Genomic DNA, 14,984 nt, shown 5'->3' with positions numbered 1-14,984 from the left:
TACTTTTCCACTTCGATGAAAAACAGCTTTGTAAATGGCTTTTAGATGACGGAAAGAAGAGAAGGCAACACTGTTCCTTAGATCCAGGGGAACATAGCTATTGTTTTGATTCCCACATCATGCTAAGCCCTAATATACTTTGGTATTGCTTTGGTATTTGCTTTTAGGATATCATATAAACCCAGCTAATTGTGTTTTAATGAACCGTGGTCAAGCAAAGCATAGTTCAGTGCAATGTGTGAATCCAATCACTATATTTGAAAGATACAGGTACTCTGATTGATTCCAGACATTTGAAACTATGGTGAAACCTCAATTCAGTGGACCTTTGCATACAATGGACCAAATTCCGCTACAATATATGGCATTTGCGCAATGATGTCATTATGCAAATCTAATAAAATATGCAAATGACACAATCTGTTGCAAATGACATTTGCTGTCATCATTCAAGTGTCATAATTAGCATGATAACATACTGTCTGATTTACTGGACATTCATAAATAACAAACATGCCTTCCCCCAATTAGTCCATTAAAATGAGATTTTCTTGTAATTACTTTAATCTGAATGAGTATGCAGTTAGTAGGCAACCCAGCTTTAATGAGCTGCTCTCTCTGCCTATCTTCTAGGTGTGTCTGTCTTGATGGATATGAAGGAGATGGGTTTTCCTGCAAGCCTATTGATGCCTGTAGCAAGCCAGGACGGGGAGGATGTTCAGAAAATGTAAGTGGGTGAGCATTTTCTTGTTTACTAACCTAAGTCTTCTTTCAGATTAATCCAGATAAAGGATGCTTTAGAATAAACCCCCAGTGGTTACAACTGCATGTCAGGATAATTCTAATTTTCACCCAAACTGGAGGCTGCAATCCAATTCCTTTGTGTGAGGTGAAAGGTCCCCTGTACAAGCACTGAGTCATGTCTGACCCTTTGGGGGGATGCCACTTTTGCAATGTTTTCTTGGCAGACTATAGTGGGGTGGTTTGCCATTGACTCCCCCAGTCGTCACCTTCCCCAGCAAGCTGGGTATTCATTTTACCGACCTCGGAAGGATGGAAGGCTGAGCCGACCTGAGCCGGCTGCCCGAGAATCCAGCTTCTGCTGGGATCGAGTTTGTACTGAAAAAAAAAAGTTGGGCTATTTGAGAGCTGGAGGTGAAATTCTTCTATCCTAAATGACTAGAAATTTGCTAAAACAGTAAGCCCCTAGACTTATTGTTTTAAAAAGCTGAGGGGGAAAACCACCTAATCAAGAAAAGAAATGTAATAAAAATAATAAAGGTGGGATAGAAAATACATAAATTAAAAAAACCCTGACATGTTTCTACCAAGTTTCAAACTGCAACCTTTGCTGTGCTAAGCAAAGATCTTAACCACTCTGCTAGTTCAGCACTGTTGGTAAAGGGAAGTTTAGAACCTACTAGAGTGCATTGTGGAACAAGAGAAATGTGTTCTGCTTGTTTTGTATCTGCATGTTGATCCTTTAACCTTGTGCCTGTCTATCTATACAAATGTATATGAAACTTAACTTTATGCATGTAAGATATATATGTGTGTGTTTGTGCATGTGCACCCCCCCCACCAACACAATTATATATATCCCAAAAGACCTGCCCATAGGAAGGAAAGTGCTTTCCTGAGACACGGCAACAGGGGAATTATCCATCAAGAGGATGTGATAGCCCACAGTCCAGACCAAATAACTTGCAAGTTGTTGCCAAAATATCTCAGCGGGGACAGGATTTTCTTAAGATGGCTTAGAGTCAAAATGGCATGAGCACAGGACAAGAATAGCTTAAATGGAAAGTGCAAAAATGCCCTTATTAACCCTGAGAGAGAAACACCCTTCTCTCATTCGCTTGCAAAAGATGCTGGTGGCACTTGCTTATCTTGTTTTTCCATTTCTTACCAGGCTACATGTACCAGTACGGGTCCTGGCACAGTCAGCTGTCAGTGCATCCGGGGTTGGACTGGGGATGGAAAAGTTTGTGTCGCCATAGACAATTGTGTAACTGAGACCAGAGGAGGCTGCCACCTCAATGCGGATTGTAGTTACATTGGCCCTGGACAGGTATTGTTATTCTGTGCTCTCTTGCTAAAAAGGATCTATGTCTCTTGGGTTTGTTAAATAATGGTGAGGCTTGTGCTTGTTTGTATCATAGTATCATATATTTAAAGTGGCTGCAGGCCATAGAATTTAACATTTTCAAGCTCTATGCAGTTGCGCTGAATGGAACAATACAAGTGAGAATTTGTAGCTCCTTAAAGTAGCCCTGCCTTTCCCCAGGATCACATGGTTGCCCTTTGCTGCACAATTCCAGGAAAATATTTGTTTGGTCTAATTCCCCTGAAGGATTACTCATGGCCACACAAAATGCAAAAGTATAACCAGTAAGTCAGTCTAGAAGTTAAAAGCTACACTAGAGCTAGTCTAAGTTAAGATTCCAAAAAAAGCAAACAGAAGAGAGTAAAGTTGATGGTCTAGGCAGCCCAGAGTCAATACAGTACACAGGTCTGTCTGGGTTTAAGATATGGGGATCACCAACTGCACAAGCCCACAAGGAACAAACTATTTCCAGCAAGGGGCTATTCTCAAACAGGGAGTTTTATACTAGAGACCATGCCTGGCCCATGCTTACACAGCTGGTTCTTGTTAAACCTGGCACATCTGCAAGGCGATCAAGGAATACTAAGTTAACAGTCTTCACGCAGGTGGTGCTTATTAAGCCTGATTTGGTTGGACAGTTATCCTGGCACATTGGGCCATATTTGAGTGGATTCTAAGGTGGCCTTGATTACAAGCAAACACGCTGGGTCTCTCAGCTTTCCAATATTCTATCTGATGCTGCTGCTGTCATCACAGTTTGCATAGGCTAGATGACTGCACTGGAGAATCTAAATCAGAGTCCTGGGAGAGGGTCCAAGGATTCAGGAACTGATTCTGAACCAAGGGCTGTGCTAGTCTCAATGGGTGTAAATGACTGCAGGATCACCAGATCTACTTCCATCTTGGGGGAATTGTCCTCAGATAGAGCTATTGTTGTTATTATTGACATCAATGGGAAAGGGCTTTGGAAGTTGTAGCTCAGACTACCTGGAGGATTGCTGGCTGCCTACTGTTATCTAATCTTGCATGTGACAAATCCAGAATGTTTCTATTTAGGTTGATTCCAAATTTCAAGATATAAATATATCAGTAACAGGCTTTCTTCCCCCCCCCCCCCCATCATTTCCAGAAGCTATTAAACAGAGCTTAAAATGAGAGCTTTTTCTTTTTCCTGGAAAATTAGTATTACTGGATAGGAACTAATGTGCCTGCTCTTTCAATTTTTAGAGCAGCTGCATGTGCAAGAAAGGCTATGAGGGTGATGGTTACAACTGTGATAAGATTGACCCTTGTATGATGGACAATGGTGGCTGCCATGAACTGGTAAGACATGGGAATAATCTAGGACAGCCTTCCCTGTTTAATATCTCTTAGATGTGTTGCCCTCTAGATCCCCTGGCTAACAGCCACAATAATTGGTGTGACAGGAGTCATCCAACAGGTATAAAAGGCACAGAATTGGGGAAGCTAGGGTTTGGCTGAAACAAGAGCCACCCATGTGAGTTTCAGCAGGTTTTAAGAGCTGGAAGTAATATGAGGGATACAACACTTCTATTATATGCATCATAACTCCTTTAGTCTCAGCCTTCCCTTCAACCAAATGTTTTAGGTTTTTGAAATAATCCTTTCTTAAAAAACAGATCTGAAAGTAGTGTTGTGGAATTAAAAAAAAATCTGTATGGGTAGATTTCATTTGATTCATAATTTCATTTAAACATCTGTAGGGATATATTTCATTTAGGTCATACTTTCCAAATGAATTAGTATTGTATTTTAATCAAAATTACCTTACTGTTTAGTAATCTTTCCAGAATAGTGGAAAGAAGTCCTTCAGATAAAAAGTGCATTTATTAAAGTAAGCATAACAATGTGTATTAATAATAAAATGTACAAAATACTATAGGAAAAACAATTAGAAAAATGTAGGTATTTTGCATAGTTGCATGCAAAAATCCTTATATCAGGAAAAACACGAAACTCTACTATTTTTTATAACAGGTTTTGAAGAATAGAGTTAGAATGGGAAAAATGAGACCAAAAGCAACTATGGATGCATTTGTTCATACCTGTTCAAATGCTTCTGTTCTGCTCTCACAAAGCAATATGAAGCAGTTTAGCCTGCACAAAGGGAAAATGGGTTGCTTTAGCACAGAAACCCAGAAGATGAAACAGTGTTTGCTTTTAAAGATCTAGCCCATTACTTGGTCTGAGGGCCTCAACTGGTTTTTGGATACTGTGCAGAGGTTGTGTTTCTCAAAGCAGACTCCTGAAGCCAGGGCAAAGAACTCACTTCAATTTTGTTTCATTTACAGTTTCATTTAATTAAGATGAAATGAAGTTATATGATTATTCTCTAGACATGTACAGAATAATTGTCATTAGTCCCATTAAAATTAACAATGTAGTAACAACTTTTGGAAATTATCTGGGGCCACACCAAAGATTTTGGGGACTGCACACAGCCCTGGGGTTCATATCACTCTGTACCACTCTGTATTAGGCCTTTAGCATCCTATCTAGGTGACAATAAGCTCTGCCTATTTTCTTGATACTACTTTCCTACTGCTGAGTGTTGTCTTTTTTATAACTCAACAGGCTGTATGCCAGTCTCTCAGTACTGGGGGAAAAGCTTGCCGTTGCTCTGAAGGATATGTAGGAGATGGAATCCAATGTTATGGTGATGTGATGAAGGTAAAAAGATGCATTTCTGTTCTTTTTCAGGTGGGGAGAGTAAGCTGATAACGTTAATACCAGGCAAGGGCCATACCGCAATGGCAATGGCTCTGTTCAGCCTGCCATCTTCTGACATGGCTGGGAAAGGCCTCTTTTATGGGAGCATCTTTCAGACAAGGCAGATAACCTGGAGCAACAGAAGCATCCAGTGGCTTCCCTGTGCACAGCACAGTATCTCACTTCTCAAGCTCAGCTTTTTCGTATCATTCCCATTAATAAAAGAGAAAGAATAGACAGAAAATATGCCAAGGAATATTTCTCTAAGACGAAAAAGCACTGTTCTGCCTTTAGGTAAAGGGTAAAGGTTTCCCTTGATGTAAAGTCCAGTCGAATCCGACTCTAGGGGGCGGTGCTCATCTCCGTTTCTAAGCCTTGGAGCCGGCGTTGTCATAGACACTTCCGGGTCATGTGGCCAGCATGACGACTCGGAATGCCGTTACCTTCCCGCCAAAGCGGTACCTATTGATCTACTCACATTGGCATGTTTTCGAACTGCTAGGTGAGCAGGAGCTGGGACTAGCAATGGGAGCTCACCCCGCCGCGCGGTTTCGAACCGCCGACCTTCCGATCGACAGCTCAGCGGTTTAACCCGCAGCGCCATCGCGTCCCTGTTCTGCCTTTAGCTTCCTTATTAAAAGAAAAAAGTTCAGCACTTTCTAGTTTTCCCATCCTAAACCGGAAACCACAGTGACTAGCTTTGTGAGGGATGATGATTTTTCTCACTGCATTACAGTGTTAGGACTCTTAAACTAATGTGTAGTATGAATATGTTATTCTATGAAGTTGAAATATGGTGACTGAAGAGGGGATTAGAACCTGGGTTTCCTACACTCCTAGTCAAACACCTTGTCCATTGTACCAGGCTGGAAATAGGACAACCCTTGGAAGAAAAAGGAGAAAGAGGGCATCTATGGGGCAAGCAAAGAAGGAGTGGGGAGGTCTGTCCCACCCACCCTGCAAACAGTGTTTTCTTACTGGGTGTCAGTGTGGTGCTAAAAAATGTATCCAAACCATATTTGCAGAATAAAAACTAACCGATTCAGTGCAAGTCCCTGAGGAAGCGTTGGTTCGAAGCGCAGATTGCTGGTTTGGACAATAAAGCAGAACCAAGCCTCTCTTTCCATAGCTGCTTTGCCATAGGACGATGGGGATAATTCCTTTGCCTAAGGCACACGGCCCCCCCACCCCCCACCCCCGAGCTGAACGCTGTCTCCAGGGTCAGAGGCAGTTGATGCTTGGGCCAGAAGGAAAAGACAGCTCTGGTTTCACATTAAGTTGTCAATGTAAAGTTTTTTTTTATTATGTGCTTGGTAAATAAGTAATGGTAAAATTGATTGGTTGCTGATGTGCCATCAAATTGATGTCAACTCTTAACGACCACATAGAGAGATTTTCTCCATTACGATCTGTCCCTAACAATAGTGAAATGCAAAATAAAAAATAAAAAGAAGTCAGGTAAGGAAACATGAATGAAGGAGCCAGTTGACCAATCTGTCACATTTCCAGCAGGCTTAAAAAGTCCAGTAATGAGGCAAAGCCTGTTGCTGCCTTCTGTGGAAAGCTTCCTCTTCTGTCTTGATGTTATTGGAAGCTGAATGTTGCCCAGACAACTGGAACTGCTTGAATGAATGAATGTCCCTCTGTTGTTCTGTTCTTTTATAGTCTGTGTTTTTAAAGATGCTGTGTGCCATTGAGAACTATATAAAGGGTAAAACAAAATATAAATATTTAAAATAAAGACAATTAAATACATGAATAACTGTAGCTTCTGCTGTTACAGTAGGAAAATATCAGAATTCTCTTTTGGACTGATCATTAGGCAAGTCCCCAAGCAATCACCCATCCTCTGCCTGGTTTACATGTAGTATTAAAGCTATAATGTGGTCTGCTTAGCATTCTCTTAGCGTGTTGTCTTAGTTTACAAGCAAACCATGGTTAAATTAAACTTGTTTAGCGTAATGTATGAAACCCTCTTCCTATGTTTTGTTTTGTTTTTAAGACCCCAGGAATAGTGCTTTACAAATTGTTTTCTTTCTTTGAAGGAGTTAGTAAGGAATTACCACTTTTCAACTTTTTATGAGTGGATTAAGGTAAGGCTTTTGCATTATTTTTTTAATGCTTTTTTAATGGGAGGAAATTTTTGAAAGACGACAAAATTGATAGGGTTGTAGCATATTGTTCAATCAGTAGAAAAAATCCATTTACATTTTAAAATAAGAATTTTATAGGAAAAAAATGGCCTTTTAAGGTTTTTGACAAAAAAGGCTCTTTAAGCAGAACCTTGTATATATCTGTTCCAAAGATGGAGGTCACTGAAACTGGCTCATAAGTAAATAAAGAATTTCAGCCTGTGAAATTAGGGTAGTTGCTTGGAAAATCAAAACACTGATACTTCAATCTGTTGGGTAGTTTTAAAACTGTGCTCTTAACTACTTTTGCATTTTGTTGAATATATATTTTGGTGGTGATCAACAGACCTACGTATTTTAATGAGGCCTTTCCTTGAGAAAAGTGAACTTGCTCTAGAAGGGTTCCATGTTAACCATCTTTTGATGGCCGCGCAGATCAGTCTTTGGATCAGATAGGATGCTACAACAGCTTTCTTGTCTACACACTATGATTTGTAAAGTTAGCTGAAAGATAGTTTGGCAGTAAAAAATGCTTGGACTCAGGAGATATCAGACTCCACTGATTTGAGTCATTTCATTAATGAAGCTGGTGGTGGATCTACTTATTTGATTCCATGCCTTTTAATCTGTTGATGAAAGTGACTAGCATTAATGCCTGTGCGTGTTCAGAAATCCCTCGTCAGCATCCCTAGAGGAGCCAATGTGACTGTTCTGGTGCCTCTGAAAGAAGCTATCCAAAATCTGAGCAAGGCTGAAAAAGAGTTCTGGTTGGAGTCCCACATGCTGCCATCTCTTGTCAGGTACTGTTGTCCATGTCCATGCTTGTCAGACTTAGAATTGGTATAAATAGTTATACCTGATTTTTCTCTGGATTAGTGAAATCTACTCAGGCTTGATCTGTGCTGAACATGCCACAGGCAAGATGAATGTTTTGGCATATGGTGGGGTTGCTTCAAAGGCTTTACGAAGGGACTTGCAATACAGTTTTTAGTACATTTATCTAGGTTTGTAGAATCCCACCTTTTTAGCTTCCAAGAGTGAGAGGTCAATGACTTTTCAGATACACACTTCAGTGTGGTACCTGTGATCGTCTAAAGAGGTAGGTAGCCTTGGTAGAATTAGGCATTTTTGCAATCTGAGACACTTGGCTTTCCAGGGGGGGCAATGCAAGAAGATGGACCCTCCTAATATGAGGCAGCTTCCTATCACATGAAAATGAAACTCTTGAGGCAACTCTGCACTTCCCCTAGCAAAGCATAATAGTTTCATCTGTTTGTGTTGTGCTTGTAGCACATACAGATAGTCTTCACTTAACAACCATTCATTTAGTGATGGTTTGGACTTAAAACGGTGTTGGAAAAAAAATGATTTACGACCAGTTCTCACACTTAGGACCGTCGCAACATCCCCACAGTCACGTGACCATGATTTGGGTGCTTGGCAACTGGTTTGCATTTATTGCCATTGCAGCATCCCATGATCATGTGATCGCCATTTTCGGCCCTCCTGGCTGGCTTCTTCCAAGCAAAATCAATGGGGAACTGTGTGATTTGCTTAAAACTGCTGCAAAAAAGGTTGTAAAGTTGGGTTGATTAGCTTAATGACCATTTTCTTAGCAACCGAAATTCTGTTCCCAACTGTCGTTAAGTGAGGACTATCTGTCTATGAAGTACAGACTTCATGCACCTCTTTTTAAATACCCTGATTGATACTTCTGCATAACATTTCTGTTGAGCCAGGACCCCAGATGTCTATACAGATGTGCATGCCATCTATACCGTTTTTTAAAGCAATATAGTTACCAATGTGACAAACATACATACTAATGCAGCAGGAATGCAAACATACATACCAGTGCATAGGAATATCCAGCTAAGTTCCTCATCTTTAGAATGTCCTCTATCATTTTCTGACTGAGAAGCAGTAACAATGAGAGTTATTGGAAAAGTTTGATTTTTTGGCTTTGAACTAGAGAAAAAAATATTTGTTGAGTTCAGGTACATAACAATACATCTATTCCCAGAGCCCACCTTAGAGGAGGGTTACCAGACATCCAGCAAAAGGAGGACAAATCTTCCTTTTTGTCCTCATATCTTCTGTCCAGCAGGCATAGTCTTAGAATCAAATATTGTCCAGATTTTTGAGTATCTCTTCCTGAGCAGCTTTTCTCCATCCCTAATAAGTGCTAACTGCAATTTAACAAGCTCAGCTCTGTGGCCTTAATGAGTTGATTAGAAGGCACTGCTAATGGGCACTGTTGCCTGAAACTGACCAGACCTTAATCAGTTACACGCTGAAGGCTTTTGCTTCCTAACCAGCTCTAGCACATTCCTGCCACTGAAAAACCAGTCTTTCTGATGCTGGAAAAAGTAATTTCATATACATGTAGGCCTAAGTCCTTTTTTTTGTTTTGCAGTTTTTCAGTGTAATTGTTGTTGCAGATGCCAAGAAAGTAAAACAGTGTGCATCTTCCTTTTCCTCCCATTTCTCCTCCTTTCCGATTGTCCATGTCCTCCTTTGCCTGTTCAGATATCTGGTAACCCTACCTTAGAGTGATCTCTTGGGATCAGCGCATTCCATGGATCAACTAGACAGCAAACAACTTAGTTCATGTGAGAACCTTTCTCTGGGCTTTGTTGAGTTTTTCAGGACATGGATTAGTTAATGTCCATGCTGAAGAAAAGTTATGAGACCAAGTTCATTTGAGAGCAGGAAGAACATTTATTTCTTCTTTAGTGAGAACTTAATAAAAAGAACGAAAAATATTCCAAAAAAGTAAAATATTGAAATAATACACAGAGTAGCTATTAGCAGGCTTTGATACCACATACCAATATATAAATTCTAAACCATTAGTTTTAGCATAATCCCACACCAATAGAGCTGCCTGTGGAGTGTGGTGAGAAAGGTCAAGACTGAGCAAAGCTTTGCCTGTTTTTTATGTGTAAAAAAAGGCCCTTAAAAAACAGGTGGGGCTTTGATCGCACTGTCACAGCTGCCCTCTTGAGTTTTTGGACCATCCCCTGCAGACATGGCTGAGCACTAATATTCATTTAGCCTTTCCCGAATGAGTCCAGCTGCAGTGTGGGCAAAGAAACTGTCACACTTTTGTATGTGTGCTGCTTTCTTTCTGTGTCTCCCCCATGTGTATGGGGAGGGATATATCTTTGTATTAGTGGGACTCTGCTGACACGTGCCGTATGCTAGATCCGCACGAAGAGATAAACTCCTTCTGGCTGGGTGTCTTCCCAAAATGGTTGCAGAGGCACGGTTTTCTCCTCATAACAAACACGTAGGAGAGCTTTTTGGTGAGAACAGACAAGCCCAAAGACTCCACTCCTTCCAGGAAAGATGACATCTAGCAGCTGTGGCTGAAGCAACCAAGGTGGCTGATGAATTTTTTTTTTTAAATAGAGTCTCCTGGCACATTTAAAAGAGATTATGTTTCTTTGCTAATCATAACTGGGTCTAACTGAAGGTGTTCTCTTGGCCATTAACCAGCCAGCTGTGGTTGTCTTAACATTTGTATCTGTTATAGGTCCCACATCCTCCAGGGCTCTTTCACAACTGAGCAACTCAAGAACTTTGTTGGCCAAGAACTGCCCACTCTCAATCCACAGGCCAAGTGGGAAATAAAGAACAACAATGGGGTAAGGGCTTGTACGTTAAAAACACTGACATTACCCCCAATACCAAAATTAAAGTGTTATTATTGACATGAGCTAATGCCACTTTTAAACTGAAGAAAAGATGCCCTGAAGAAAATAGAACCAAGGCGAATCTGTAGGCTCTAATTTCTGATCTGTGAAATGCTGATCATAGCATGTTTACAAAGGCACATGGCAACTGTCAAAATTAAAATGGGAAGTTTTGATAAGCCTTTCCCAACCTGTGGTCTTCCAGATGTGCTAGACTGCACAGCCCATACTCTACAGCCACTGCAGTCTGACAGATCCAGAGGATGGCAGATTAGAAAAGATATGTCCGATCCTAAGAACTGCTCCTAAATTAAGCAACTTTTCCTCTCCAATTACAGAACAGTTCAGGTCCCACAAATGACAGTTATAAGCACATGCTGAGGAATGCTGCAGTGTAATAGGAAAAATGACTGTCCAATGACTATTTCAAATAGAATGCTAATCATCAGAGTCTGGTGCAGCTATCTGGGATTGTTGACATTTTTCCCTTGTTAGAGACCCTACTTGATCCATATAGTTAAGTTCCTGCATATTGACATTTTTAACTCTGTGATTTGCTTCCAAGAGTAAGTGAACCTTTTTCTCCACCAGAACTGAAGGATTAAGTAAAGTGAAGGCAAATCCAGTCTGAGTCTCCATAGCTATTTGAGATCATCTCTTGCCTATAACAGTGGTGCTGGGAAAGGATACTTAGTATTTCAAATTAATTTCAAATAATATTGGCAGGCTGAGGGAGCAAAGGGTGGCAAGGAATTTGTACTTGTATCTGGATTTTTCTGGATTTCCTAGGGTTGGTTTGTGAGAAAGGGGGGTTAAAAACTGCTGATTTCTGCACCTTTTCAGCCTAGCATTTGGGAAACTCTGCAGGTAATTTTTGACCAATGAGGTGGAAAGACCACAAAAAGAAAAAAGGAATGTGGAGGGCACTTGCAACAACAGGGCCTCAGGCTCCCCTCTCAGCCCTGTCCCCCAGTTACAGCAAAAACTGTTTTGGTGTAAAATACAATAGGAATGGTTATACTTTAATTCTAACTGAACTAATTCAGAATTATCCATCTACTTATATTTGCTTTTCAGGAAATAACTATTCAGAATGCCAGCATTGTATTGGGTGATATTCCTGCTATTAACAGCACTATTTATATCATCAACAAGGTATGTTGATTAGATTGCCCTGGATCTTTGCCTTTTTCTGTTGTTCTGAGTAAGGGGAGGGGGATTTAGGAATGCTAAATGCTTGATGCTAAGCATTTCTCATTCAGAGGTCTTTCATTAAACAGTAGCAACAATGCCACCACGGTGTTGAGAAGAGTCTTCTAAAATCCTGTTTTTCTCCCCAGTAGCACCCTTTAAACCTAACTAAACTATTTATAAGATGAAAAAAACCACAGGGAAGCAGCCTCCCCCATTTCACTTTTTCTTATGCCCAGGTTCTGTTACCAACATCTGTCAAGATCCCACCTGGTTTGCAGGAGCAACTGAACACAGTGCCCTCCTTCATCAGGTTCAAAGAGCTATTGGAGGTAAAATCCTCAGGAGAATGATATTGCCTGTATCTCTTGAAAAATTCTTTTACAGGGGGCTAGAGGAAGATCAACGTAGTAAGTGATATAGTGGAAGACAGAAGCTAAGTTGACACATTGCTCCAAGGAGTGATTTACACACTGTAACAGCTGGGTACAGAGGACTCAGTCCAAAATCAAACAATTGGAGAAATGAAGGAATATTATCTGTGAATCTAGCTAGTGGGTTCAGGCAATCAGCGAGAAGTGATAGCTGGAGTTTGCCTGTATTATAATCCTATCACAGCCAAGGCCATTTCTCAAAGACTTAGAAATATAATATTGCTACTGATCAACAAAGTCACTCAGTCATTCAAGAGAATTGTGAAACATTGATGTGCCACATAGGTTTGTTGCCGATACAAAAATGCAGTGAATTTATTTCAGTTTGAATTCTTAATACTTGTTATTTGTTGTTGCTGTTTTCTGGGTATGTAACTGGCAATATGTTTTTTAAAACCTTAACATGAATATTCTCTTTTAGCTATGAACTGCAATCTTCATTGGCTTGCTTGGCTTGCTAATTGTGTTTTTTAAAACTTTCAGCAATATCAGCTGATGAGAGAAATTGAGTCATCCCAAAAATATACTATTTTTGTCCCAGGGAATAGCTCAATTGAGAAATATTGTCAAGCATCAAATATTACACAACTGGTAAGACTTTACTTCTTTAAAGAAATAATCATAATAGCACTCATTTAGCGATAAGCTCTCCCAACTCAATGAGACTTCACTTTTGATTCAACATGTCCATGATTGCACAGTTCTTTGTTTATTTGTGGGAAACAACATATCAATAAATAAGATTTTGGAATCAATCTTGGGATATCACATTTGGAATTAACTGATGTTGGCTGCTTCATGCACCACAAAGCTCCTATAGGAGGATATCTAATGAATTTTAAAAATGGGGTTTCTACCTCATCATGTATGATAGGCAACAACTGCTGTGTTCCCAAGAAGAGACCTGCAATAAAAAAACTCATATAAGAGACTTAACAACTAGCAATCTATTCACAGGTTAACTCTGAGTTGCCATGTGCATACATGTCTTGTAAAGTGTGATACATCTCCATTTGTCTTGCACTGAAAGATGTGATGTAACCATATAATTTACAGATAATTGAAAATCTCCAATTTAATAATGATGAAACAATGAATGAATAAATTATTCACTAGTCACTTAATGACATACTGCTTTTATATATCATTTAAGGACTTGGTTTTATCTGTCAGTATGTTGGTATCCTATGGGCATCAATATGTACCAGCTATAACAATGAAACTAAATTAGTATTTCTGCTTCATGAGTTCAGTGAGTGGCTTTGGCAACATGCTGAAATTTTTTATAGGTTCTACAACTTGTCACATGATAATCTTTTTATCTCTGAGGGTTGTAATGAGAATATTTTTCTTGTGGCACCTTTTCCATGCATCCAAATGTATTTGATGTGGTTGAATATGGCAATGCAACAGCCTAGTTAAAAGTCAATCTGCAGTTCACATCGTCTCACTGAAGATCTGAAGAAAGTGACTCTTCTGGAGGTTGTGAAGAAGACATCTGGAGGCCTAGATTGGGGAGGAATGGCGAATGGCTATGCATCCTCTCTTTAAGTTTCTATTCCATGAGTTGTCACCTTGTGGATTCCAATAATTGTCTTTGAGCTTGAATATTTGGTTTTGTGTGGCTCTTGCGTTCTAGGGTAATGACACCGTGCAGTATCATATCGTAACTGGTGATAAACTGTTTTTGAAAGATCTGAAGAATGGAGTTCACAGAAGCACGATGTTAGGATTCTCCAATTGGCTCATGTTTTCTAATACGCTCAACAAGGTGAGGATGAGCTATAAATTACATTTCACTTCTACAGTGTGTGGTTTAACAAGGAACAGCTAATCCTGTAGTATGAAATAATACTGTATTTTTCAAATAGTAAATTTGCATGTATATTGTAGCTGCAACCCTGAAATGTTTTATGTGTTCATTTAAAAGGTTTTACTTATTTATATTTACTGAAATGTATTCAGTGACTTGTGTAACATGAACTGGAGCGTCCCAGAGTGCTGGTGAATAAATTGACATCCACAGGTCAAATACCAACAGCGCAGCTCATTGATTTATGTCAGCCTCCACTGAGTTCACACAGGATGCTGAATTGTTGTATTGGATCAGGAAACTTTTATGATGCTACCTGGATAATATAAAGGTTTAATTTTACTATATCCTACCTGACTTACAGTATTCTGATTAAAATTAATATTGAAGCCATTGTGCTTTGATGAACCTTCCTTCACTTCTTCTCATCCCTTCTTTTTTTATTGCAGACATATGTAAACAGAGTTCTTTTGGGTGGCCCATTTGTTGAAACAAGAAATGGAATGTTGATTGGGGTTTCTCAAGTTCTACAGATTCAGAAAAACCGTTGCAATATCAATACCACCACTGTAGAAAAGGTGAAGCGTTTGAGATCTTCTTTCTTCATTTTGAGTATTACTTGTTTTCTGCTACCTCATTTTATACTTCTAAATATACTGGCTGTTTGAGCCACATAAACAAACAAATGAATAAACACACACACACACACACACACACTATTTCCTTTTGAAATCTGAAATCTTGCAACTTTCAGGAACAACTAAGCTGGCATCTGTAGGCCTCCTCAACAGTACTTGGTGTCATTCTATACAATACATGACCAAGCTGGGGCTGGGTGTGGGGTGGGGATTCTCAATATGAAAAACATGACAAAACTAA

The 14,984-nt window shown here is 39.7% G+C and overlaps 1 protein-coding gene across 1 annotated transcript in view; it reads left to right on the top strand.

The window, feature by feature from the left end:
* Positions 1–14,984, top strand: part of STAB1 (stabilin 1) — a 105,589-nt gene that overhangs the window by 46,717 nt on the left and 43,888 nt on the right. The window contains exons 24-35 of the mRNA XM_063292860.1: positions 634–727; positions 1,913–2,071; positions 3,335–3,430; positions 4,703–4,798; positions 6,883–6,930; positions 7,639–7,769; positions 10,508–10,619; positions 11,745–11,822; positions 12,098–12,190; positions 12,776–12,883; positions 13,932–14,063; positions 14,555–14,683. Of these exons, the coding sequence (XP_063148930.1) occupies positions 634–727; positions 1,913–2,071; positions 3,335–3,430; positions 4,703–4,798; positions 6,883–6,930; positions 7,639–7,769; positions 10,508–10,619; positions 11,745–11,822; positions 12,098–12,190; positions 12,776–12,883; positions 13,932–14,063; positions 14,555–14,683 (1,276 nt within the window). The remainder of the gene's footprint in view (positions 1–633; positions 728–1,912; positions 2,072–3,334; positions 3,431–4,702; positions 4,799–6,882; positions 6,931–7,638; positions 7,770–10,507; positions 10,620–11,744; positions 11,823–12,097; positions 12,191–12,775; positions 12,884–13,931; positions 14,064–14,554; positions 14,684–14,984) is intronic.

The sequence above is a fragment of the Candoia aspera genome, chromosome 2 (assembly GCF_035149785.1).
Source record: "Candoia aspera isolate rCanAsp1 chromosome 2, rCanAsp1.hap2, whole genome shotgun sequence".
In the NCBI taxonomy this organism is placed as follows: Eukaryota; Metazoa; Chordata; class Lepidosauria; order Squamata; family Boidae; genus Candoia; species Candoia aspera.
This window is presented reverse-complemented; position numbering and strand designations above follow the sequence as displayed.